Source organism: Ailuropoda melanoleuca, chromosome 1 (genome assembly GCF_002007445.2).
Source record: "Ailuropoda melanoleuca isolate Jingjing chromosome 1, ASM200744v2, whole genome shotgun sequence".
NCBI lineage: Eukaryota > Metazoa > Chordata > Mammalia > Carnivora > Ursidae > Ailuropoda > Ailuropoda melanoleuca.
In genome coordinates this window covers 6,123,472-6,151,403 of record NC_048218.1, presented here as the reverse complement: position 1 = coordinate 6,151,403, position 27,932 = coordinate 6,123,472, and the positions used below count along the sequence as shown (strand labels likewise).

Sequence of the window (27,932 nt, the reverse complement as noted above, 5' to 3'; positions counted from 1 at the left end):
GGAGAAAATATGTCCACGTCCTGTATCTGCAAAGGACTCGTATCCAGAATAAAGAACTTTCATGGCAATAAAAAAAAAAAGACAACCAAACTGAAAAATGGGCATAGACGTTTCCCTAAGGATAGACAGGAAATAAGCACATGTTCCACATCATTAATCATTAGAGAAATGCAAATCAAACCCAGTGAACTACTCCTTAACACCTGCTAGCATGGCTAAAATCAAAAAGTACAGACAATGCAGACAAGGATGTGGTGAAACTAGAATCCTCAACACATTACTGATGGGAATAGTGCAGCTGCTTTGGAAAATGTTTTAACAATTCCTCAAAAGATTAAAACATACAGCTACCACATGACCCAGCAAACTGAGTCCTAGATAGATACCCAAATGAAATGAAAGCTGATATTCAATCAAAAACCTGTTAGTAAGCTGCATTATTCATAACAGCCAAAAACAAGTATGGATACATGCTACACATGGATCAACCTTGGGAACATTAGGCTAAGCAAAAAAGAAGAAAAAAAAAAAGAAAGCCAGTCACAAAATCATACTGTATGATTCCACTTATATAAAATGCCCAGAACAGGGGCACCTGGGTGGCTCAGTTGGTGAAGCGGCTGCTTTCGGTTCAGGTCATGATCCCGGGGTCCTGGGATCAAACCCCGTGTCGGGCTCCTTGCTCAGTGGGGAGCGTGCTTCTCCCTCTCCCTCTGCCCCTGCTTATGCTCGTTCTCTCTCTCTTTCTTATACAAAAAAATAAATAGAATCTTAAAAAAAAAAATAAAAATAAAAAAATAAAATGCCCAGAACAGGCCAAACAACCCATACAGACAGAAAGTGGTTGGCAAGAGCTGAGAGAGAGACTGGGAAGTAATTTTAAGTAAGTATAAGATTTCGTTTTAGAGGCAATGAAAATATTTTGAAGTTAAACAGCAGTGATGCTGACACAATTCTGTCAATATACTAGAGCTACTGGATTATATACTTGTGTGGTAAGTATCTCAACAAAGCTGCTAAAAATTCATCCTAGTCTCGGCAGACTCAAAGGAAGGAATTAAGGCAAAATTATTGAACATTATTTTATATAATTTAAAGTTAAAAAACTCACATGTCTCATGGAGCTTGAAGATTCATTTCCAGAAGATAACTCAAGCCGGCCAAGATTTCTTCTGCCATAATTTGGGTATTTGCGCCTGCATGTCCTCTGCCTAGACTGTGACAGCAAAACCACCGAGTCAGACTGAAACACAAACATGCAGATAAAAATCAACACCCAAATAAGTACAATCATCAGCAAGATGGGCATTCTTTCAAATTCCAAAACGAATTTACGGCAAAAATAAAAATTATAACAATTCAAATACACACAGTTAAATTAAAACTTGGCATTTTTACCTTGAAGGTACTTAGAAGACATGGCTAAATGAAGTACATTAGATCAGCATTTTCCAAACTAAATCGTTAACTGTTTTGCCATTAATAATATAACAACAACAACCCAAAAGGGATACCCATCAGAATATATATCTTAGAAGTGAAAATATATATATTCATATATTATGATGCTGTCACCAACATTAAGGAACGCAGGTACAGAGAAATAGTATTAACCCCACTTATTTTCAGGTTTTAAATTTTTAGAGGATTTGTTTTCAGTACTTTTCAGCTCCGCTTGAATTTTTAAAATATATTTTATCAAAACAAAATTAAGTAATCTTTCAAAATCATCCAAATAAAACAGACTGCATTTTTTTAAAGGGTGGAGGGAGCATTCTAGTCCTCAAACACCCAAGTTGTATGTGAAATCACTCAATGAAAGCATATATTTCTTGAATTGATATACAAATTTATTTTCACATTAGTGCTTTCTGTGTGATAATCACTAGTGTCTTACCATTTTGATATATCACTGGCTGATTTTAAAACAAATGTCCTTTCCTTAATTTGTCAGTACTGATTTTTGTTAAAACAAAGACTCCTATTAATGAGTTTCGTAGCTAAAATTTGTTAACACAGGTGGACCAAACTACCATTAAGAACAACAAAAAAATCCCTCAAAATACATGTATTTTTTAAAAATAAGTTTGAGGACACCTACCTGATAAACCTATAAAGAACTGTAGACCCAAGATTGGAAAAAGGAGTATAAAAAAACAAAAGAAAAACCTAGAATTTCACTCTGGAAGAGGAAGCTGAAGGGTTGAGCAGGTAAGCAAAACACTGACAGACTAAACTCATGAATTAGGCTAACAAAAAATTGCAATTCAGAGCCTCCTATGTTGAGAGAACTCTCCAGGATTTGGCTATTCGATCAAAGGGCATTGCCTAGCCCTATCAGTAAACTACAGATGAACAGTAACCCAAAGGAACTACAGCCCCATCCTTGTTTGGATTAAGGCAATACAGACTTGACAGTGGCCCTACCAGCTTACCAGAAGCAAACATACATCTTCTCTAGAAGAAATATCATCCTAGGCTTCAAATTATCTCTAACATTTACCATTAAGTCAAAACCACAGGTAACGAAGAAAATGTGATGGTAAAAAATGAGAAAAAGAATCAACAAGCTGGGGCGCCTGGGTGGCACAGCGGTTAAGCGTCTGCCTTTGGCTCAGGGCGTGATCCCGGCATTATGGGATCGAGCCACATCAGGCTCTTCCACTATGAGCCTGCTTCTTCCTCTCCCACTCCCCCTGCTTGTGTTCCCTCTCTCGCTAGCTGTCTCTATCTCTGTCAAATAAATAAATAAATAAATCTTTAAAAAAAAAAATCAACAAGCTATGGAAACAGGAGAACAAGATCTTAAAATAATGAAATTATCAGACACAGATTTTTAAAGTATGGCTGATTTTTAAGAAATTAAAATAATGAGAACTATAGCAGAAAACTGGAAGCTCTAAAAAAAGGACTAAATAAAAATTCTGAACTGAGAAATACAGTAACTAAAACTAAGAACACAATGGGTTTAACACCAGATTGCACACAGCTAAACAGAACTAACGAAGTGGAATAGAGGTCAGAAAATACTCAGAAAAGCAGATAGCAGCCTAACAAAAGGGAATCAGCAGTAGAAGTCTAATACACATGTAACTGCAGTGTCAGGAGGAGGGAAACATACTATGCAAACACTAGCCAAAGGAAAGCTAGCATAGCTGTGTAAACAATTTGGAGAATAAAATATTACTAGAAATAAGGGGTGAGGGGCGCCTGGGTGGCACAGCGGTTAAGCGTCTGCCTTCGGCTCAGGGCGTGATCCCAGCGTTATGGGATCGAGCCCCACGTCAGGCTCCTCTGCTATGAGCCTGCTTCTTCCTCTCCCGCTCCCCCCTGCTTGTGTTCCCTCTCTCACTGGCTGTCTCTATCTCTGTCAAATAAATAAATAAATAAAATCTTTAAAAAAAAAAAGAAATAAGGGGTGAAAATTCATACTGAGAAAAGGTTCAATTCAATAAGGAAAAAGGAAATTCTAAACGTGTACACACCAAATAATATAGCTGTAAACCATATAAAGAAAAACATTATGTTTATTTCATTAAACATAATGAAATTTTCACACATATCTCACTGCAGGTAGAAGTGCAATCATTCTGAAATGGCACAGGGCATAAACTACCAAGTGGAATACATGCATATCCTGTAATCCAAAAATTTCACTCCAAGGCATATACTTAAAGGAAACATGGACACAGATACCAGGAGATACATACAAAATGTTGAAAGGAGAATTAGGACTAATAGTCAAACATGAAAACAATCCAAATGTCCTTCAAGAAGAGACTGAACAAACAGCAGCATGTTCATCAATGAAAATAAATGGATTTCATCCACTCAGAGCAACACGGATAAATCTCATCTAGCCAAATGACTAAGCCACATACAAAAGGCTGCATACTGCAGGGTTCCACTTCGTGTTTCGACATTTTTGCAACATCACTACCCTACAGGAAACTCTGAACTTTTTCCTAATTTGATCCCCCACAAAATGGAATGCCACAGATGCATGTGGTCAGTGTTTACGTACTATATATAACTGGGCTTTTTGTACATAAGATGGTTAAGTATAATGCTTATCAGATTTTTTCTCAATACAGGATTAAGAATCATAATTTCTGAGTTAGAGATTAAATTGAAAAATTTAAAGCACTTCACATCTAACTTTATAACTATTTCTTGAATTTTAATATAATTTAATTGCATAGACTGTAATATATCAAATAATATATCCAAATTAGAAAACTATGAATACATAAAGAAACAGTAATGTAATCAAGTTTTTAAAAATCTTCCAAAACTTATTCTTCCAGCAAAAGTAAAACTGAAAAAATTTATTAGTTTCTTAAAAATTATTTTAGTGAATTTAACTTTCAAATTTTTTTCATGAGAAAACATCCTAACTCAGGCCGAAGATACTCAGTGAAAATTTTTTTTTTCTTTTCAGTACTTGACATAATGAGTTAAATCACTTTTAAGTTAAAGATAAAAACTATTGGGGCGCCTGGGTGGCACAGTGGTTAAGCGTCTGACTTTGGCTCAGGGCGTGATCCTGGCGTTATGGGATCAAGCCCCATATCAGGCTCCTCGGCTATGAGCCTGCTTCTTCCTCTCCCACTCCCCCTGCTAGTGTTCCTTCTCTCGCTGGCTGTCTCTATCTCTGTCGAATAAATAAATAAAAATCTTCAAAAAAAAAAAAGATAAAAGATAAAAAAGATAAAAACTATTTTTACTTCATTCTCAAGGCCGAAGTCATGTACAAAATTATCAAGCATCAAGCTTAAACGACAAGGCGTGTCATGGCAGCCAGGCATGCACAGGCCATCTGTCATGACAGGCCATCTGACTGAACGGTCAACTGAGAGCAAGCCCTGGAAACACAACCGCTTTCCAACAAAGTTCTGTGGCACTGATCTTGCAAACATCATACATCTTCCAGGAATCAACGTTAATGCTGCTCATGTGATGACCATGAAAATTAAAAGAGAAACTAAATGTTAAGGAATAAGATTTTCTTTGGCAGGATGAGCTTTGGAGGGTCACAAACCATTGTAACATCTAAGTTGTTTTTTTTTTTATGTGCGTCATCTGGATAAACTTCAGAAACAGACAAAACTAACCCGCAGTTTTAGAAGTCAAACGGTTGGCTAGCTGTGGAAGTCGGTGAGTGGGAATGGACCTGAAATGCTTGCAATGGGCCTGTAACGTTCCAGTTCTTCACCTGAGTGGTCACCAGACAGTAGTTTTCTAGAGTCCTCTAGCACTGATAGGCATTAGGCTACTACTTCCTTCCCTCAAGTTTCAGACTACTCTTTCCTAATAGCTGTACAACCTTATGTCTGCTATTTTAAATTCCATGCAGAAGACCTTGAGCAAGAAATATCCTACTTCAGGCAAAAGTTACTAATATTCTCACTGATCAAAAAAAAAGGGCACAAATTCAGTTTAATTTCTAGTTATTCCTAAGAAAACAGAATTTAGGTTACCTTTTGTGTGAGCTGCAGAGTCTTCCTTTTTCTTCCTATTATATAAAGATTTCTTTCCTCTTCACCTTTCTCTATTCTGAAGTCTTCCAACTTCCTACAGATTTAAGTATCCAGTTATATTGGTTAGTGAACTGATGGATAAAGTAAAGGATATAAAGGGGAGAAAAATAATCATTATGATTTGGGGCATCATAAAGTTATATACTTTTTAAATTAATACAGAACAAAATTTTAAAGTTATAATAAAACAAATCAAGCTATACTTTATGTCAATTTAATATAAATATAATCTCAGAGGCAGTTAGTTAGTCATTCTTTTTCCATAAGATTTTTATTTGACACTACATACACTTCACTCTCAATCAATAACAAAGCAAAGGAACATTCTAAGGCCTTCATGAGTATCACCTTCAACTCTGTGCAATTCCATGGCTAAATGAGATGGCTAGTTAAGAAAAAAGATAAAGATCACAGGATGGACAGAATTAGCATGACCAGAATGAAGAGAGTTTCTACGATTACTGAATTAAGACAAACTACATGCATGAAATCCAGCCCCAACCAGAACTGTGTCTACTGGGAAGCAATACTGGGTGCTCATCATTCTGCACATTAGAGTCAATGATTGTCTCACACTTTCATCTATTGCCTAAGTTTTTCACAATGGACACATTTTACTTTTATAGCTGGAAAACAAAACTTTTTAATTTTCTCTTGCTCCTCATCAAACGCCACCCTAAGTAAATAGTTATGTAAAATTCCCACTGCTCCCACTAAAAGGACTGCCATAAGGGCAGTGACCATTATTAGATCACTCAGCATCTCCCTTACAAAATCTCACGTGTATTTTAGAATACAGCACTATAATAAGCTACACTCTTCTTGGGGAGAATTTTATTATAGGAGACTGCTAGTTGATGCAAAAACTCCATTCCCCTTTTCTTCATTTGAAACAGAATCTCAGTTTTTATCTAGGCTCTTTGCTGCCCTAAATATAACTACATCTAGCCTCCTCTGTAGCTAAGTATGGCCATATGACAACATTCTTGTCAATGAGTTAGGAGAACAGAAAATGTCATGTGCGACCGTTAAGGATGCTTAAATGAAGCCCCTCAACAAGAAATGTCCTTTTTCCCTCTGTCTCTCTTCCTTTTTTCTGGCCTAAACCCCCACCCTCCAACATAAAAGCAGATGTATCATGGCTACTGTGTAAGTCCAGCTATCTTGGACTTTGAGGTGACTTTAAGCCTGGAAGCCATACTCTAAGATGGAGATCAGAAACAGAGGAGCCTGAGTCCCTGATTAACCGGGGCACCATGATTCCAGCCTAAAACTATTTCCAGTCTTCCATGTTAAGAGAATAAATATATGCCTGTTTAAGGAACTATTCTTCAGGTCTTTCACTCCTGATACTTGTTTGCTTCCCTTGGTTTCGACAATAAAAAGTACCCCAAAATGACACTTTTGGTTCTGATGACTATGCAACTCAGACACAATTCTAAGTCTTAATTATGGCATAGTACATACATGACGGTGATTTTCTTTGTTTCTCATCCCAATACCAGATTTTGGTTTTCATTATTTTATTGTGTATTTGTAAACATCCTTAAATTCACCATACAATATGTAAGTACTACATTCCTCCACCAATCACTGAAACTCTTCTGCCTAAACACAAGAAGGCATACCTTTACAAAATTATCTTCAAAGTATTAGTTATTCTGAGACATAACAGAACACTTAATATTTCAGGTATCAGCGAAAAGCAACATCCGCTACCTCCATCTCATTAACTCAAAAATCAGGTTACACCTCAGTAGCAAGAAAGACCCTACTGCCCGGCTGTAATTATACAATACTTCCCACTACAAGAACATCAGGCTACTTCAAGAATGATTCCACATCCAGGATGAGAAATTTAGAAGATGAACCTGTGACACTTCGCCATGCCTGGCAGCAACGGCACTACAGCAGGATACCACCGTCACTTCAAAAGGACTCAGGAGGCACCTTGAAGAGGCTCCTCCTGGCCAGAGATGGAAAAACTTAATAAGGATATTAGAAATAATCTAAATCACAGCAGTGTGATTTACAGAGTGAAGACCACAAACACAAATTGGTCATTACTGGGGGCGGAAGGGAGTAAATCTTCATTCTGAAGGTAAATAAAGCAAAATAAGCATCTATCTTGTCTTTTTTTATACGAACTTTACCACTAGATAATCAAACAGTACATTTGGGTAAATTTCTTTTTTAGAAGTGCCCACTGTAACAAATGAAGACTTCACAGAGTTGAGAGGTCACTGTTTTATGGCCCCTAATGAGTTAATGAGCCTCCCCAGTGAGCACCAATGCCTGACAACATTGCGGAACAAAAATACATATTACATGCCTTTTGACAAAATTATGCCACTGAAGAAATAGACTTGCTGACATCAAACAGTTGGAAATTTAAACACTGACTGGACATTTGGTTCTGTTAAGGAATTATTGACAATTCCTTATCTTTTAGAATTACATAGACATATTTATGAACAAAATGACACACCCGGGATTTATTTCAAAATAACACGGAAGGCAGAAAAGCAGGTATTTGTAAAGATGGAACAGGAATGGTCAAGAAAAAATTTACCATAGTAAAACCTTAGAGAACAATTTCGACATTTTCCTACCACAATTAAAATAGATTCCAACCCATTACTAAAATATATTTATATGATTATTTGTACCACTAATGGAGTAAAAAACGTGTAAATAACCATATAGATATATTTTTGTAAAAAGAAACAATATTAATAGATATCCTAAAACAAACCTAAATATGCCTAGTGGTACCTCTGGTACAACCACTCTTCGTTTCCAAGCCTGCAGGTCCCGTTCCGTAGCAATCTGACTACGAGGGGCATTCTGATGCATCTGACGAACACCTTCCACTTGTCCGCTACGACGCAGACCAATATTTGGAGGGGACTGGATGTCTAAGCTCAGTCTTCTAAAACCTGCAGGAAAATTGTCAAAATTGATTCCAAAACAAATTTCAATCTAATATGCATTTAACACATAAAAGGCATATACAATCCTCCTAATAAATACAAACCAAAAATACAAATCCAAAACACTTTGTAAAAAAGAATCATAATGTACCTGGAATCAGAATACAGAATACAGAACAAACATTAACTTCAACTTCCATTTTTACTAGACTTCCTGAAATCTTTTAATGTACAGATATTTTCTACTATAATGCTACATTTGCCATCCTAAAGGCTTTGCCTTCTTCAAATACCATGCAGCAGCCCCTGGCNGTACACTAGAAACACATCTTTTTGGAAAATTTAGCTGTGATGGCTTCATAACAAGAGCTCGAACACCGACATTACCTGTGACTTTAGGAGATAATCTGACCTACTCAGGCAGGCAAGCTGCCAGAGTGGATTAAAACCACAACATGCAGAATGGGGAAATGCTGGCAGCACCTGACTTGGAGCTGAGAGAGTGGAGGACAGCCCCAAGACTGTGCAGAGCCGATCAGGTGGGTAGGGCAACCCCCCATGAGTCCAAGTCAGCAGGATGAAGGATGAAGACCAACGTGGCAGCAGGTATCCCAGATAAAACGCTTGCTTCCTTAAAATACTGGATGAAGGGGCTCCTGCTATTGATGTAACAGAGAAACTGGGGGCTATATCCTTGCCTGCAGGAGGCTATAAAATTCTACTCCCTCTGCCAGCTCTCCTGGGCCAGGGCAAAATCCACATGACTGAACACAACCCCTGTGTTCTTCTAGGTACAGCACTCTGTTTACCAATCAAATGTGAACCAACTTGCATTGCACCACACTTCATCTACTGAAGAGAACATTGTATGACCCTTTTTTCCTTTTTTAAGTAGGCTCCACATGGAGCCCAATATGGTGGGGCTGGAACTCACAACCCTGAGATCAAGACCTGAGCTGACAGCAAGAGTTGGGATGTTTAACCGACTGAGCCACCCAGGCACCCCACCCCTTAAAGGCTCCTATTAATCCAAATATTTATATTAGAATGTATTGATATTTAAGAAACATGTTTTGAACTGAGAACCAACAATAAATTCTAAATTTAACTGCCCACGTTATATTAGCATTCTCCAACAACGTGAAGAAAACATATGCACGGGTTATTCATCACATCATTCGTAAATAGCAGTCTGAGGACTCAACTGCTCATAAACAGATTAATTACAAAAATGGTTATTCCACACAGTGGAGTACTATGAAGTTATAAAAAAGGATGAGGAAGTACTGTGAGTGGATACAGAATGATATCTAGAATATACCGTCAAGGGGAAAAAGCAAGTCAGAGAAGAACACAGCATCAACTCGAAGTAATATTCCTGCACAAAATATTTAACCTGTCTCTTGGGAGAATTTGCTTTTTCTTTTCCACAGACAAGTGGAAACATCTACTGAAATTTGTAGCCGAGTACCCCGCACAGGTGTGACATGACAGGGATGACCTCTGTGGCACTGGAGGCTCCGCCCATCTTCCACAGGCATTTATCTTCCCCAGCAAGTTTCCACTTGCAGAACCATGGTCTGCTCCCCTCCATCACTCCCACTACTAAAGTAACTAGCACTATATTCCACGATCAAGAACCTCACCCTGAAAATTCACTTTAAGCCTTCTGATTCTGTAAGAAACATTTCATGATCTACCCAACTAATTTTTTTAAATGTTTAGAATTGTCGTTTTCCTTTAAAAAAACAAAAAACAACACTTTCTTTACTCATTTAATACAATTTTGCAAATACCCTTATTTTAGAGCAAAAAAGGTTTTAATAGCCCTCTGAAGTACTTGAAAATCAAATGTCCATTTGCTAGTACATTAACTTCACACCTTCAGACTACCATGCAGCAGCCCCTGGCCGAGAGCTTATGCTAAGGATAAAGCAGGAAAACACATTTGTGACCCTGCGTGCTTCAGCGTAAACGTCAGAGCACGAGCGGTTGGGAATGCCTGGCTTGCTCAGGGTGGAACGCTGCCCTTCCCGAAATCCCCTCAGAAAACAAGCAGCCAGGAACGCTGGGTCTGCTAAAGGGTGGAACGCAACCCCAACCGAAACCTGACTGCTCTTGAACCTGCGGGGTCCATAGAAACATGTTAAAGAACAGGCCTCACTTGCTGAATGTGACATCATCAAATCCCATGACCTTACCCGTGATGTGCTACTATTCACTAGGATCACGGACTCCCCTTGATTGTATTTGACTGTTTACCGCCAATAAATACGTGAGGTTGCAGCCTGTTCGGGGCGATCGCACTCTTAGCGGTGGCACGCTTGCAGTCGTCCCCTGCACCCACGCTTTCTTTCGCAGCTAACCTGTCTCTGCCTCGTCCTTCTCCCAAATCACACCGCGGCTCCGCGGGTGGTGTCGCGGCACTACTAGAGTTATAAAGTACACTTAGGGGCGCCTGGGTGGCTCAGTCATTAAGCGTCTGCCTTAAGTTCAGGTCATGATCCCAGGGTCCTGGGATCAAGCCTCGCATCAGGCTCCCTGCTCAGCAGGAAGCCTGCTTCTCCCACTCCCATTCCCCCTGCTTGTGTTCCCTCTCTCGCTGTCTCTATCAAATAAATAAAATCTTTAAAATAAATAAATAAAATACACTTAAAACTTTTCATACTGCATGTACCTGACAATGACTTCATTTACTCTTCAATTTCAGCCATATTAAGTCAAAATATTTCTCATATATCTTACCTCGTCGAGGTGTTTCTTCTCCGCTTGGAAGTCCATTTGGAATAGTATCCTGATCTGCTCCCATTCTCTGATCCTGCTGCTGCTGCAACTCTCTTATCATTCCATCAAGAACACTAGACTCTGGGCTTCGTTCACCATTATCATTGGTTTGTAGGCTTATAATTTGTTCAATCACCTCTCCATCACCTGTAAATTCACAACCATAACACAAAATCATAATAAACATGAACAGGAAAACAAACTTTCAGAAGACTACAGTTAAAATTGTATTAGCAATTATCAGATTTATTTTAGGGGTGCCTGGATGGCTCAGTCATTAAGCATCTGCCTTCAGCTCAGGTCAGGACCACGGGGTCCTGGGATCGAGTCCCGTGCCAGGCTCCCTGCTCAGTGGGGAGCCTGCTTTTCCCTCTCCCCCCTGCTCATGTGTGCGCTCTTTTTCTCTAACAAAATCGTTAAAAAAAATAAAATAAAATTTAAAAAATAAAAAAATAAGCCATTAAAAATATCCTGTATCATAACTAATTGGATCAAAAAAAAGATTCAAAACACACAAAACTCTTCCTTTATACCAAACACCACAAACCTCAACAAAGACATTGAAACCCCTGAAGTGGGCACATGTAAACATGTGGAAGTTTCAGTGGAAGCTGTATTATGCTGTCTCACACTAACACACCCCTTGCCTTACATAAGACATATTTCATTAAACTCTTATTTCCCAAGGTCTCTGACAAGACCAAAGCAACAATGTGTGATTTCTGATGTAGAGAAAAGCAGTGGCATTTCTCCTCCACTCTCTTAATTTAAAAAAAAGGGTAACACTCTTCAACAAACTACAACTATAGCTCCCCCAACCCAAGAGTCCTGAGAGCGGGTGGCGCTGAGGACGGTAACTACACATGCCTCTCCCACTAAGCTTAAGTTACTCTATCTCTTCCGTATGCTTTTAGCATAGCCAGTACCCATAATTCTTCAAGTACAAAATCAGATTTTTTAAAAGTGCCTTTGCTGCTTTATTTTTGAAATAACAGGTTTACTTAACATTAATGGATAAAAGGTGTTAGATGGTTGTGGGGTCTGGAAAATTATCTAAACACTAACTTTTTCATGCAAACAATTCCTTATATATCCTCCCACATAAAATGCATCTTCCTTGAACATAACATATAACACAGTCTAAGCCCCCAGCAATTTATAAGGAGAACCCTAACAGACTGAAATTAATAGTTCCACCTGGGGCAAAGACATTTCAGAATCATTGCAACAGGCCCTTCCCCCCAGAAGATCAGCAAGAACATCCGGCCAAGACCAAGTTTATCTATCAACGAGAACTGCAAAACTCCAGCACTAGGGAAATACAGCACATAGAATTCATGGCTTTTTTCCCATGATTCTTTAGTCTTTCAACATTAATTTTTAAACTTTCATTTTTTTTAAATTTTTCTTCTTTTTTCAACCAACTTATCAATTCCTTTTATCATTTTTTAATTTTCATTTTTATAGTTGTACAGTCATATGTAAGTTTTTCTTTCCTTAAAATTTTGGGATGCAGTTTCTTCTGACCAAAATACACCCAAAATCTAGTATATGGCTCTCTTCTATTCACCAGCCTGATTATATTCTTTTTTTTTTTTCTCTCTCTCTCCCTCCCCCACCACCAGTTTCAGGTCTCTTCTAATTTGTTTAGTATATATTTCTCTGGGGCCATTGTTACCCTTTTAGCATGTTATTCTCTTGTTCATCTATTCTTTCAACAAAATGACAAAATGGAAAAACTCACCTAAAAAAAATAGTACAAGAGGCAGTACCGACTGCCAGGGACCTAATCAATATAGACATTAGTAAGATGTCGGAACTAGAGTTCAGAATAATGATTATAAAGATACTAGCTGGACCAGCGCGCCTGGGTGGCACAGCGGTTAAGCGTCTGCCTTCAGCTCAGGGCGTGATCCCGGCATTGTGGGATCGAGCCCCACATCAGGCTCCTCTGCTATGAGCCTGCTTCTTCCTCTCCCACTCCCCCTGCTTGTGTTCCCTCTCTGGCTGGCTGTCTCTATCTCTGTCGAATAAATAGATAAATAAAATCTTAAAAAAAAAAAAAAAGATACTAGCTGGGCTTGAAAAAAGCATACAAGACACTAGAGAATCCCTTTCTGGAGAAATAAAATCTAACCAAGTCGAAATCAAAAAGGCTATTAATGAGGTGCAATAAAAAATGGAAGCTCTAACTGCTAGGATATTAAATGAGGCAGAAGAGAGAATTAGTGACATAGGAGACCAAATGATGGGGAATAAAGAAACTGAGAAAAAGAGAGATAAACTACTGGATCATGAGGGGAGAATTCAAGAGCTAAGTGATACCATAAAGCGAAACAATATTAGAATAATTGGGATCCCAGAAGAAAGAGAGAAAGGGGCAGAAGGTATATTGTTGCAAATTATAGTGGAGAACTTCCTTAATTTGAGGAAGGAAACACATCAAAATCCAGGACGCTCAGAAAACTCCACTCAAAATCAATAAAAATAGGTCAACACCCCAACATCTAATAGTAAAACTTAGAAATCTCTAAGAGAAAATTGTGAAAGCAGCTCGGGACAAGAGGTCTGTAACCTACAATGGTAGAAACATTACACTGGCAGCAGCCCTAGCCACAGAGACGTGGCAGGCCAGAAAGGTCTGGCATGATATACTCAGGGTACTAAACAAGAAAAATATACACCCAAGAATACTTTATCCAGCTAGGCTGTCACTGAAAATAGGAGAGATAAAAAGCTTCCAGGACAAACAGAAACTAAAAGAACTTGCAATCACCAAACCAGCCCTACAAAAAATATTAAAAGGGGTCCTCTAAGCAAAGAGAGCCCAAAAGTAACAAAGACCAGAAAGGAACAGAGACAATATACTAAGCAGTCACCTTACAGGAAACACAATGGCACTAAATTCCTATCTTTCACAAGTCACCATGAATGTAAATGGACTAAAAAGCCCAATCAAAAGACAAAGGGTATCAGACTGGATAAAACAGCAAGACCCATCCATATGCTGTCTGCAAGAGACTCATTTTAGACCCAATGACACCTCCAGATTTAAAGTGAGGGGGTAAAAACCATTTATCGTGCTAATGGCCATCAAAAGAAAGCTGGGGAGGCAATCCTTGTATCAGACAAATTAGATTTTAAACCAAAGACTGTAATAAGAGATGAGGAAGGACACTATATCATACTTAAAGGGTGTTATCCAACAAGATCTAACAACTGTAAATATTTATGCCCCTAACACGGGAGCAGCCAATTATATAAGCCAATTAAATACCAAAAAAAAAAAAAAAAAAAACCACACATCGACAATAATAAAGTAACAGTAGGGGACTTTAACACCCCCCTTATTGAAATGGACAGATCATCTAAGCAAAAGATCAACAAGGAAATAGGGCTTTAAATGACATACTGGACCAGATGGATTCACAGATATTCAAAACATTCCATCCCAAAGCTACGGAATACACATTCTTCTCTAGTGCACAGGGAACATTCTCCAGAACAGATAACATCCAGGGCCACAAATCAGGTCTCAACCAGTATAAAAAGACTGGGATCATAGGTCCTGCCTATTTTTGGACCACAATGCTTTGAAACTCAAGAAGAAAGTGGGAAAGCACTCAAATACATGGAGGCTAAAGCACATTCTACTAAAGAACCAGGAAATTAATGAAGAATTTAAAAAATTCATGGAAACAAATTAAAACGAAAACACAGCTGTTCAAAATCTTTGGGATGCAGCAAAGGCTCTCCTAGCTCCTAAGAGGGAAGTATTTAGCAACACGAGTCTTTCTCAAGAAGGGTCTCAAATACACAACCTAGGCCTACACCAAAAGGAGCTGAAGAAAGAACAGCAAATAAAGCATAAACCCAGCAGGAGAAGAGAAATAATAAAGATCAGAGCAGAAATCAATGAAATAGAAACCAAAAGAACAGTAGAACAGATCAATGAAACTAGGAGCTGGTTCTCTGAAAGAATTAGTAAGATTGATAAACTCCTGGGCAGGCTTATAAAAAAAAAAAGAGAGAGAGAAAGGACCCAATAAATAAAATAAAATCATGAATGAAAGAGGAGAGATCACAACCAACATTGAAGAAATACAAAGGATTTTAAGAACATGTTATGAGCAGCTATATGCCAACAAATCAAACAATCTGGAAGAAATGGATGCACTCCTAGAGACGTATAAACTACCAAAACTGAACCAGAACAAATAGAAAACTTGAACAGATCCATAACCAACAAGGAAATTGAAGCAGCAATCAAAAATCTCCCAACAAACAAGAGCCCAGGGCCAGATGACTTCTCCAGGGATTTCTACCGAACATTTAAATAAGAATTAATACTTATTCTTCTGAAATTGTTCCAAAAAATAGAAGTGGAAGGAAAACTTCCAAACTCATTTTATGAGGCCAGCATTACTTGACCCCAAAACCAGAGAAAGACCCCACCAAAAAGGAAAATTACAGACCAATATCCCTGATGAACATGGACGCAAAAATTCTCACCAAAACACTAGTCAATAGGATCCAACAGTACATTCAAAGGGTCATTCACCACAAACAAGTGGGATTTATTCCTGCGCCGCAAAGTTGGTTCAACATCCACAGATCAATCAATGTGATACATTAATAAAAGAAAGGACAGGAACCATATTTTACTCTCAATAGATGCAGAAAAAGCATTTGACAAAGTATAGCATCCTTTCTTAATTAAAACTCTTCACAGTGTAGAGATACAGAGTACATACCTCAGTATCATAAAAGCCATCTATGAAGAACCCACAGCGAATATCATTGTCAATGGGGAAAAACTGAGAGCTTTTCCCCGAGGTCAGGAACATGGTAGGGATGTCCACTCTCACCACTGCTGTTCAACACAGTACTAGAAGTCCTAGCCTCAGCCATCAGGCAACAAAAAGAAATAAAAGGCATCCAAATCAGCAAAGAAGTCAAACTCTTACCCTTTGAAGATGACATGACACTTTATGTGGAAAACCCAAAAGAATCCATCCCAGAACTGCTAGAACTCACACAGGAATTCAGTAAAGTGGCAGGATAGAAAATCAATGCACAGAAATCAGCTGCATTTCTACACACCAACAACGAAATGGAAGAAAGAGAAATTAAGGAGTTGATCCCATTTACAACTGCACCAAAAATGTGAAGATACCTAGAAATAAATCTAACCAAAGAGGCAAAGGATCTGTGCTCAGAAAACTATAGAATACTTATGAAAGAAACTGAGGAAGTCACAAAGAAATGGAGAAACGTTCCATATGCATGGATTGGAAGAATAAATATTGTGAAAATGTCTATGCTATCCAGAGCAATCTACACATTCAATGCAATCCCTATTAAAATACCATCAACTTTTTTCACAGAAATGGAACAAATAGTCCTAAAATTTGTATGGCACCAGAGAAGACCCCAAATAGCCAGAGGAATGTTGAAAAAGAAAACCAAAGCTATTGGAATCACAATTCCGGACTTCAAGATCTATTACAAAGCTGTAATCATCAAGACAGGATGGTACTGGCACAAAAACAGACACATAGACGAATGGAACAGAACAGAGAACCCAGAAATTGCTCTCAACTCTACGGTCAACTAGTCTTCGACAAAGCAGGAAAAGAATATCTAATGGGAAAAGGACAGTCTCTTCAACAAATGGTGTTGGGAAAACTGACAGCCAGATACAGAAGAATGAAACTGGACCATTTCCTTACACCATACCCAAGAATAGACTCAAAATGGATGAAAGACCTAAATGTGAAACAGGAATCCATCAAAATCCTTGAGAACGCAGGCAGCAACCTCTTCAACCTCGGCCGCAGCAACTTCTTCCTGGACACGTGGCCAAACGCAAAGGAAGGGCAAAAATGAACTACTGGGACTTCATCAAGATAAAAAGCTTTTGCATAGCAATGGAAATAGTACATCCGAATGGCCAACAGACACATGAAAAAGTGCTCAACATCACTTAGCATCAGGGAAATACAAATCAAAACCACAATAAGATGCCACCTCACACCAGTCAGAACAGCTAAAATTAATAAGTCAGGAAATGACAGATGTTGGCAAGGATACAGAGAAAGGGGAATCCTCCTACACTGTTGGTGGGACTGCAAGCTGATGTAGCCACTCTGGGAAACAGTATGGAGGTTCCTCAAAAAGTTGAAAATAGAGCTACCCTACAACCCAGCAATTACACTACTGGGTATTTTCCCCAAAGATACAAATGAAGTAATCCAAAGGGGCACCTGCACCCCAATGTTTATAGCAGTAATGTCCACAATAGCCAAACAATGGAAAGAGCCTAGATGTCCATCGACAGATGAATGGATAAAGAAGATGTGGTGTGTATGTATGTATGTATGTATGTGTGTGTGTATATATATATATATATACACACATACACACACACACACAATATAATATTATGTAGCCATCAAAAAGATGAAATCTTGCCATGTGGATGGAACTAGAGGGTATTATGCTAAGCAAAATAAGTCAGAGAAAGACAATTATCATATGACCTCACTCATATGTGGAATTTGAGAAACAAGGCAGAGGATCATAGCGGAGGAGAGGAAAAAATAAAACAAGAAACTAGAGAGGAACACAAACCATAAGAAACTCTTAATGTCAAGAAACATGAAAATAGCTGTGACCTTAAAGACCCCAAAAGGTCATGGATAAAACCACAGGTCTGCAAACCCACACACTGACAATTCCTGTCCTACCATTAGAACCATTAGAAATAACCATTAGAAATAAATAAGACAAACAGGTATTGTTAGTAAGACATTAGGGGAGATAACATGAGATACTAAAAGTAATTAATTTCAAACAAGGCAGGAAAAAAAGAAAAGGCACAAAGAACAGAAAGGACAAAGAGGAAAAAAGAGCAAAACGGTAGAGAATTAACCCTGATGACACTAATAATTTTATTAAATATAAATGGTCTACATTTTCCAATGAACAGATTGTCAGATTGGATTGATGCCTGCACAAAATCTGTTTTAATATAAAGACAAATTGGTTACAAAAACTGAAAAGATACACCATGACAATACTCACCAAAATTGGTTGGACTAGCATATTAATATGAAACAAAGAAAAAGTCTTCAAAACAAGAAATACTACCAAAGAAAAAGAGGAACAATTCATAATGATAAAAGAATTCACCCAGAGGACAATCTGAAATGTGTCTGTGCCTAATAACAGAAATTTAAAATACACATAGCAAAAACTAACAGTACCAAAGAAGGACATAAGATAAACCCACATGGTAGTCTGATATTTCAGCACTCCTTATAATAACCCCAAAATAGAAAAAAGCCAACTGTCCTTCAATTGTTACTAAATGAATAAATGAGGGCATACACATACCATGGTACACTATCGACAAACAGGAACAAACAACTGATCTGCGCAAAACAAAAACAAATATCAAAAGCACCATGCTAAGAAGCCAGACACAAAAGATTTAGTACTGTACAATTCCATTTACACAAAATTCCTCAAAAAGACAAAATAAAAGTGACAAAATAAAACAGTCATTACAAGGCGCCAGGAGAAGATTCCAAACAGGCCCAACAGAACCTGCATCCCAATGTTTATAGCAGCAACGTCCATAATAGCCAAACTATGGAAAGAGCCCAGATGTCCATCGACAGATGAATGGATAAAGAAGATGTGGTATAGGGGCGCCTGGGTGGCACAGCGGTTAGGCGTCTGCCTTCGGCTCCGGGCGTGATCCCGGCGTTATGGGATCGAGCCCCACGTCAGGCTCCTCTGCTGTGAGCCTGCTTCTTCCTCTCCCACTCCCCCTGCTTGTGTTCCCTCTCTCGCTGGCTGTCTATCTCTGTCAAATAAATAAAATAAAATCTTAAAAAAAAAAAAGAAACAAATGAAAATCCTTTAAAAAAAAAAAAAGAAGATGTGGTATAAATATACGATGGAATATCACTCAGCCATCAAAAAAAATGAAATCTTGCCATTTGCAATGATGTGGATGGAACTAAGGGGTATTATGTTAAGCAAAGTGAGTCAGTCAGAGAAAGACAATTATCATATGATCTCACTGACAAGTAGAATTTAAGAAACAAAACAGAGGGTCATAGGGAAAGAGAGGAAAAAATAAAAGACCAAATCAGAGAGACTCTTAATCACAGGAAACAAACTGAGGGTTGCTGGAGGGGAAAAGGGTGGGGGGATGAGGTAACCGGGTGATGGGACATTAAGGAGGGCACGCGATATAAAGAGTACTGGGTGTTATAGACTGATGAATCACTGCCGTCTACCTCTGAAACTTTTAATACATTATATGTTAACTAACTGAATTTAAATAAAATTAATTAATTAATTTAAAAAATTTTAAAAGGCCCAAAAGAACTTTTGAGGGCACTGGAAACATTCTGTACCTTGATTGTGGTGGCAGTTACATAATGGTTTAACATTTGCCAAAGTCATTTGACTTGTACACTTAAAATTGGTGAATTTTGTTGTATGGAATCTATACTTCAATTAAACTAATAAAAAATAAACACCTGAAACAGTAAACATATAGTGATAACTGGTGATTAACTTTTAGTAAAACAAACCTCATCCAAACAAAAGAGAACCATTTTTTTTTCTTTGCTTAATAACATCTGTATGGAGAAACACTACCTGCTGAAACAAATACAAAAAAACAAAGCAAAAACTCTGCCCTCGGGGCGCCTGGGTGGCACAGCGGTTAAGCGTCTGCCTTCGGCTCAGGGCGTGCCTGGTGTTATGGGATCGAGCCCCACATCAGGCTCCTCTGCTGTGAGCCTGCCTCTTCCTCTCTCACTCCCCGTTTGTGTTCCCTCTCTCCCTGGCTGTCTCTATCTCTGTCGAATAAATAAATAAAATCTTTAAAAAAAAAAACAAAAACAAAAACTCTGCCCTTGACTAGGACCAGCAAAGTACAAGATGGGACTCTAACATCTTGTGCCAGAAAGTAAGGAAGTGTTCAAGGGACTCAGGAAAGGGAACACTCAGCTTGAAGAGACTCACACTCAAATCTAAAAATAATATGAGCAACAAAATAATGACCATTATGGATTATAAGCCACTATATAACAACCCCCAAGTCCATATTAAAACTTAATGAACTACATAAACATAAAAAAGAGACTAATAAAATGCAGATGCGAAGATGACAGAATTAGAAAACAACCATTTTGCAACCTTTAGAACAACTGATTCAGGCAAAAATCACCAATGAATCCTAAAACTTATAGGTAAAGTTTGGTAAGGAACAGGTTATTTACATCGTATCTCCACACAAATTCTTACTAATTACAAAGAGAAAAATAACTTTGTAGTGGAAAACTTGGCAGGCACCACCTTAACCAAGTTTTCCAAGATATCACCACCAATATCTGGACAAAGCACAATCATAAGCACCCTGGCGTGACGCTCCAGGAAGGCTACATCATTTATACCGTATTCTACCAAAAAATGTATAATCTGGGGGCGCCTCGCGGGCTCAGTCAGAAGAGCATGTGATTCTTCATCTTGGGGTCATGAGTTTGAGCCCCATACTAGGTGTAGAAATTAGTTAAAAATAAATAAAACTTTTTTTTTTAAAGATTTTATTTATTTATTTGACAGAGAGAGAGACAGCCAGAGAGAGAGGGAACACAAACAGGGGGAGTGCGAGAGGAAGAAGCAGGCTCCCAGCGGAGGAGCCCGATGCGGGGATTGATCCCAGAACGCTGGGATCACTCCCTGAGTCGAAGGCAGATGCTTAACGACTCAGCCACCCCTAAATAAATAAAACTTTAAAAAAAGGGGGGGGAAGCAGAACCTGAACTTCACCAAAGACAACTAAATTTAATGTGCAGTCCCAAACTGAGACCCATAGCAGGGGAGAACAATGAAAGTTTTGACAGGCATTAGAGTAACAGACAAAATTTGATTACAGACCACAGACTTAATAACAGTATTCAATCAGTGTTAAATGTCCTACTTTTGATAACTGTTTATAGTTACGTAAGAGAATACCTTTGTCCTTAGAAAACACATACTGAAGCATTTAAGGATAAATGAACATGCGGTCAAGAACTTCTCTCTCAAATGGTTAAAAACAATTATATGTATCTGAGAATAAAACAAATACTGCAAACTATTAACACTGGTAAATCTAAGAGTTTCAAGTTCTATATATTATTTTTTACATTTTTCAAATAAAAAGTGAAAGAAAAAAAAAAAAAAAGACTTTGCACTCACTTGTCGCCACATAGCCTAGCTGTGGAACCAAATGTTCATCTGCAGAATTTTCTCGACCTGGTACCAATCTCTGATACTTAGTTGGGTGAGGATTTCCATCTACATCTACCAAGAACGGTGGAGGCATAAGGTGAGGAGCCTGCTGAGTTTGCTCATCTAAGACATAATTATTAGAATCTCTGATCAGCGGTCGATAGTCAGTATGGAAGAACATCTGATCAGGAATCTGAAAAAAAGAAGTTTACAGATTGGTATTTCGAGGTTTACATATGTTAAAGAATACAAATATTAAAGTTATTTATAATTTGAAAAAAACAAGGAAACCAAATCAATCCACCTAACCTATCTTCAAAACAACCTTCGTTAACTACGTATTTTACTACTATAAAAAAGCAATAAGAATGACCTTTTCTAGACAAACCAAGAAACAGACTCTTAATATAGAGAAAAGATGGTTACCAGAGGGGAGGTGCACAGAGAGATAGGTGAAACAGATGAAGGGAATTAAGTGTACACTTATCTTCATGAGCACTGAGTGATACAATGAATTGTTTAATCACTATATTGTACACCTGAAGCTAATATAACACTGTATCTTAACTACACTGGAATTAAAAATTTTTTTAAGTGGTTAAGATGCTACAAAAAAAAAAAAAGAAAAAAAAAAGACCTTTTCATATGGCTTGCTGCATCCAAACCCAAATATCAGAAGGTGTCCATGAGAATCTGTACAGGCAAAATGCTGTCCATCCTGTGAAAACTTACAGTCAAAGACAGCTCCATGTCCTTGCCCTTCAATCTAGGAAACACAGAGGGGAAAAAGTTATAACCAATTCTACACATGTGCTTTTGCTTTATCAACTGTTTTCATGTCAACTGCCTGCTATAAATATCACTTTTTTTTTTTCAATAGTTCAATGAGGGGCTTGAACTCATGACCCTGAGATCAAGACCTGAGCTGAGATCAAGAGTCACACACAACCAACAGAGGTACCCAGGCGCCCCCAAATAAATCACTTCTGAAAGAAGATATTTAAAAACAAATTTTGCATTAAGCACGTATTTTCAGAAAATAAAATTCATTTCAGATACCACTAGCCTAGAAAAAATTTTGAAAGGTATTCTAAGAATGAGTTCTCAGAATCACAGAATGAAAGATCATAAGCCAATCCAAAGTAAAGGCTTTCTTTACTTCTTAGAAGTGAATGACAAGCAATTTCATGAACTTTTGTTTTGCTATTGACTAACAACCCACACGACAAATGAGTAAAGATCAATAAAGTTTCGTATTCATGAACTAAAATCAGTACTTTCCTAGAATTTAAACTTTCCACGAAGATGACGGACCACCATGCAAAAGTGGAATGCTGCCAAGTCACATGGGTGCACATGGAAATGCCTGCACCTACCTTACCGCAAACTACTGCAGGTTTCAGGAAAGACGCTCCAATTACATCATGAATGATGTGTTAAATAGGCTGCTTTTCAACTTTACTCTTGCTCTTCAACTGAAATTATGTTAGTTTAGCACCACCAATTTATAGTTAAATGAGTTGTTTCATTAACAGCTTAAAGCTATGCGTATTTGTTGTCTGAGCCTATAACTTTCCAATAACTAAACTTTAGGGCAACTTTGATCAGTGCTAGAAAATGAATCGTCCACTCACCAACTACAAGAACAAACACACTATGCCCAAGTATCTGCCTGAAAAGCAGCACGTCACTACTACTATACCACACACAAGTGGGTACCAATTAACAATCTTAAAAATTAAGTTACTGGGCTATTTAGGGGACTGCCCTACTATGTGTACACATAATATGTATATAAATCTATATTCTCTAATAACATAAAAAGGAATGAACTGTATAAATCTTTCTTCCAATTTCTTGTTAAAACATAGGAACACTGATTCACCCACACAGTCTTCTGAGCAGGCATCTCCACTACAGCCCGACCCGTGCCCTGGCACCACTTTGCAGCCTAGGCCTGGAAGCCCGAGTCCAAGTAAAGCAGAGGCAGGGGCCGGGCCCCGGGCTGGCCAGTCAAAGATGGTGGCAGCTACTCTCCTGTCACACACCACCAAAAGTGTTGCTAAGGTACCTGGAGAGAATGAAATTTTCCTGAGTAGGTGCTCACAGAGCAAGGCAGACTCGGGTTTCTACCTGTAGTTTAAAGAGTCTTCCACAACGATTCCCGACAAAATGCAACCTCCAACTGTGCTTGTGGAACAATTGGATGTCATACTGAAAATTACGACGTATTTAATGAAATACTGTAATGTTAGTAATTTATAACCCTATGTAATCTGTCTAACAGAACACTGGGAGCCTCTCAGCTAAGCAGTAAAGGTAAGAAGAACTCAGTCCAGGGACGCCTGGGTGGCTCAGTCGGCTAGCATCTCACTTGATTTCGGCTCAGGTCACGATCTCAGGGTCATGAGGTTGAGCCCCGAATCAGGCTCCGCATTCAGCGTGGAGTCTGCTTGAGATTTCTCCCTCTCCCGCTGCCTCCCCAACCCCACTTGCATGCATGTGCACACTTTCTTTCTCTAAAATAAACAAATCTTTAAAAAAAAAGAAGAAGAAGAAAAGGAAGAAGAACCCAGTACACACAGAGGTTTGTATGTCTCACTGGAAGTAAGATCACTGTTGCCAACTTCAGACTTCTTTGGCTCAGAAGTTGTTTAGCTTATATTCTGCTTAAAGCCTGAATTAATGTAGTTTTCTGTTTTGGTAAGTTAAACTCAGGATGTAATGTTCTTAAAGAGTTTTAAAGGGTAATTAAGAAAATGGAGATACCTATAAATTTTAAGACCACAAAAAAATTGCTGAAAAAGACTTATTTTTCCAATAACTTGAACCCAGATATGCAACTTCCAGAGATGCCTAATTATACACGTGCAATTTGGCCATGTTATTTGTGTTATTTCAGTGCATTTTAAGGTAATAAATAAAATAAGTGCATTTTAAACTGTTTGTCAAGAATTGTCCAAAATAAGCATACTGAAATAAAAATTTTAAGGTTTAAAAAAAAAAAAAAACGAAAACACGGAACACCTGGACTCAGATGGCCTTCAATCAAAAGGTCTAAGAACCACTCATCTACACTCTGTGACTAGACTGCCTCCAAAAATACTTTGAACTGGAATTCAGTACAAACTGTACAGTAATTTCACAAAACATCTCATATGTATATCAAACAATAGTCTTGACAACACAGAAACTCTTTTATACAATAACCCCCTCAGAATTTATCCTAAGGAAATAATCACAGCTCTCCATAAACAGCCATGTATCTGGATATTCCAAGTGGTGCTGCTATGCGTACTTCAGAAACCACTTAAACACTCGACAACTCTAAGTTAACTATATATGTAACCTTCTAAGAAAGGCTGAATTTACAGTAAAAAATATAACTGCAAATTCTTAAAAATATATGTAAGATTTTGGAAAACGTTCTTTACATAAAATGAAAAAACGATTACAAAACTGTGCAAGAATGCCAACTAATAACTGTGGGAAAAATGATGCCACTAAAAACCTTCAATGGATGCTAATGTTTGTGAGTGAAAAGTTTAATGAGGAATAGGATATTTACAGAGTCTCAAAATACCTCCTGAAAAAAATTAGCTTAATATTTACAAAGAGGGAAAAAAAAAAAAAACCAGCTTCAAAGAGGAAAAACAGCTATTTTATTGTGGGGGAAACTGGCAAATACCACCCTACCAAATATTTAAAACTACCACCACCAGGGCACCCTGGGTGGCTCAGTCAGTAAGTATCCAACTCTTGATTTCGGCTCAGAGCATGATGTCAGGGTCCTGAAACCCAGTCCCACATCCAGATCTGTGCTGGGTGTGCAGCCTGCCTCGGATTCTCTCTCTCCCTGTCCCTCCCCACCCCCACTCACACTTGCAAGTTCTCTCTTAAAACAAAGTTTTAAAAAATAAAAATAAAATCACTACCAAAAAAGGTGTAACAGAATCAAATCATGGAAAAAGAGCAGAAAAAGCACAGATATTCTCTAACATTATTTGTCTGCGCTCATCAAAAAAGAAAAAGGTGAGAAACATAAAAAAAGGATTGTTGAGGATTTCAGAAACTTAGAATATACAGCCACTTAACATAATGCATGATCCTGAATTAAATACTGCTCCAAGGGCCAAATATAACTAAAAGACGTTACTGGGACAACTGACAAAATTTGAATATAGAGCTGGATTACATAACACTACTTTATCAATGTTAAATTTGCTGATTTTGGTAACCAGCTTGTGGTTATATATGAGAAATTCTAAAACCATGCAACAGGATTATAATTTGGCTTTAGGATATCACATGTGCAAAAAGAAAAAAAGGCTAGAAAAACCCAATGATGTTTTCGATTCCCTAGACGACTTTACTGAATATTATGTTTTCTTACCAAATATTTCAATAAATTTAGTGAAATATGTATAATTACCATAATTTTGCCAATTTAAGCAAATTCAAACACATTCGCACTTACACAGAGGGCTTTAAATAAGTAACTTTTGAAACTCCTTCCCTCCTGTGACTCAGTTATACAGAGAATTTCATGAGTGTGTATATATATGTGTGTGTGTGTGTGTATGGCTGTCGGATATTTATTAGGCTTTGTGTATCCTGATTTCTAGAAACATAAACTGCCAAAACATGCGGATCAGTTTCTGGCTAAACTTCATAATCCAAATACTTGAAACCAACACAAGCATACATGAAGATACACTTCACTTACCATATTAAAATAATGTTTCATCTTGGTGCCTTTTGTAATATCCCATATAAATATGCTGCCATCATGTCCTGCAGATAACATAATTCTGGAATCAAAGGGATGTGTCTCCAAAACAAATACTTCATCAGCATGTCCCTTTATTCAACAAAGTCATACAGTTAAGGAGGGCTTGCAAGTTGAGTTTTAAAATTAAAAACCCATACTGTCATAGAGTATACGGGCTTTTAAAAATGTATTAATGACAATGAATTGAACATTAGTAATAGCTACAAATTTCTACGCATTTGATAATTACTGGATGAAACATATTTAATGTTAATTTTATAGCTTTAAAAAGCAAATTATAGTTCAAAAAAAATTTTTTTGATTTGTTATATTATATGAAAACAACCTACCAGTAAGTTATGAAGCAATTGCCCTGTGTAAGAATTCCACACTTTAAGGACATGATCGTTCACAGCTGTGACAACAATGCTATCATTCTGATTCCAAGCGATCATTGTGACTTTGGGTTTCATAAACCTTTCCTCTTCCAAAGATAAGTCCCTAAGAAAAACATAATGTGTAAATTCATTTGAAAAGTACAATCAATACAAAAATAACTAAAGTAATGCAGTTCATGTACATACATGATTATAGACCTGATATACATCTTACCCATAGCAGACTGTCTATAAACAGATTACGGCAAAACTGGGACAGGGAGGGGATGATTATAGAAGCAGTTCAGGGGTGACTGCCTGGGTGGCTCAGGTTAAGCATCTGCCTTAGGCTCAAGTCATAGCCCAAGGGTCCTAGGTTCGAGTCTGCATCAGGCTCCCTACTCAGCAGGGAGTCTGCTTCTCCCGCTGCCTGCCCCTCCCCCTGCTTGTGTACGTGCTCTCTAAATAAATAAATCCTTAAAAAAAAAAAAACGGGCGCCTGGGTGGCACAGCGGTTAAGCGTCTGCCTTCGGCTCAGGGCGTGATCCCTGCGTTCCGGGATCGAGCCCCACATCAGGCTCCTCTGCTGGGAGCCTGCTTCTTCCTCTCCCACTCCCCCTGCTTGTGTTCCCTCTCTCGCTGGCTGTCTCTATCTCTGTCAAATGAATAAATGAATAAAATCTTTAAATAAATAAATAAATAAATAAATAAATAAATAAGTAAAACAGTTCAGTCTGAACAAAGGCATATGTTAGGATGTCACCACTGCTCATAAAAGGAAAGCTTTTGCTCTCTACCCCTTTTCTATTATTCCCTTCCCCTGGCCCCAACCCCTAACAGCAATAATTTTGTTGTCTCTCTCTCCAGAGAAGATGACAAGAAATTTTAGGAAGACAGAAAGAAGGTAATGCTTCCTCACATCCCCCAGTGTCTAGAAAACTGCCTGAACACAGATATTTAATCTTTTGAACTATAAATAAAACCGTACTCATTTCTTTACACTTCCTTATAGATGGTTACTATGGCTCTCTTGGCAAGAATGGCCTTGGATACAAATATCTACAATATTCTGCAGACTTTATGTACATGAAATGCAAAGTTTCTCTGTAAAATACTGTAGTCAGTAATACACAGAGAAAAGGTAAAGATCAGCTGCTTTCGAAATCAGAGAATACATCCTAAGAAATTACAAACCTATAATAAACATATATTTTAATTAAACAGCTGT

At 38.0% G+C, this 27,932-nt stretch overlaps 1 protein-coding gene across 1 annotated transcript in view; it reads right to left on the bottom strand.

Moving 5' to 3' along the window:
• BRWD1 (bromodomain and WD repeat domain containing 1) overlaps positions 1-27,932 on the bottom strand; it is a 112,164-nt gene that overhangs the window by 44,666 nt on the left and 39,566 nt on the right. The window contains exons 11-18 of the mRNA XM_034654200.1: positions 26,678-26,828; positions 26,283-26,417; positions 22,194-22,322; positions 21,524-21,749; positions 11,219-11,404; positions 8,296-8,479; positions 5,481-5,574; positions 1,112-1,243 (exon numbers count right to left, since the gene is read on the bottom strand). Of these exons, the coding sequence (XP_034510091.1) occupies positions 1,112-1,243; positions 5,481-5,574; positions 8,296-8,479; positions 11,219-11,404; positions 21,524-21,749; positions 22,194-22,322; positions 26,283-26,417; positions 26,678-26,828 (1,237 nt within the window). The remainder of the gene's footprint in view (positions 1-1,111; positions 1,244-5,480; positions 5,575-8,295; positions 8,480-11,218; positions 11,405-21,523; positions 21,750-22,193; positions 22,323-26,282; positions 26,418-26,677; positions 26,829-27,932) is intronic.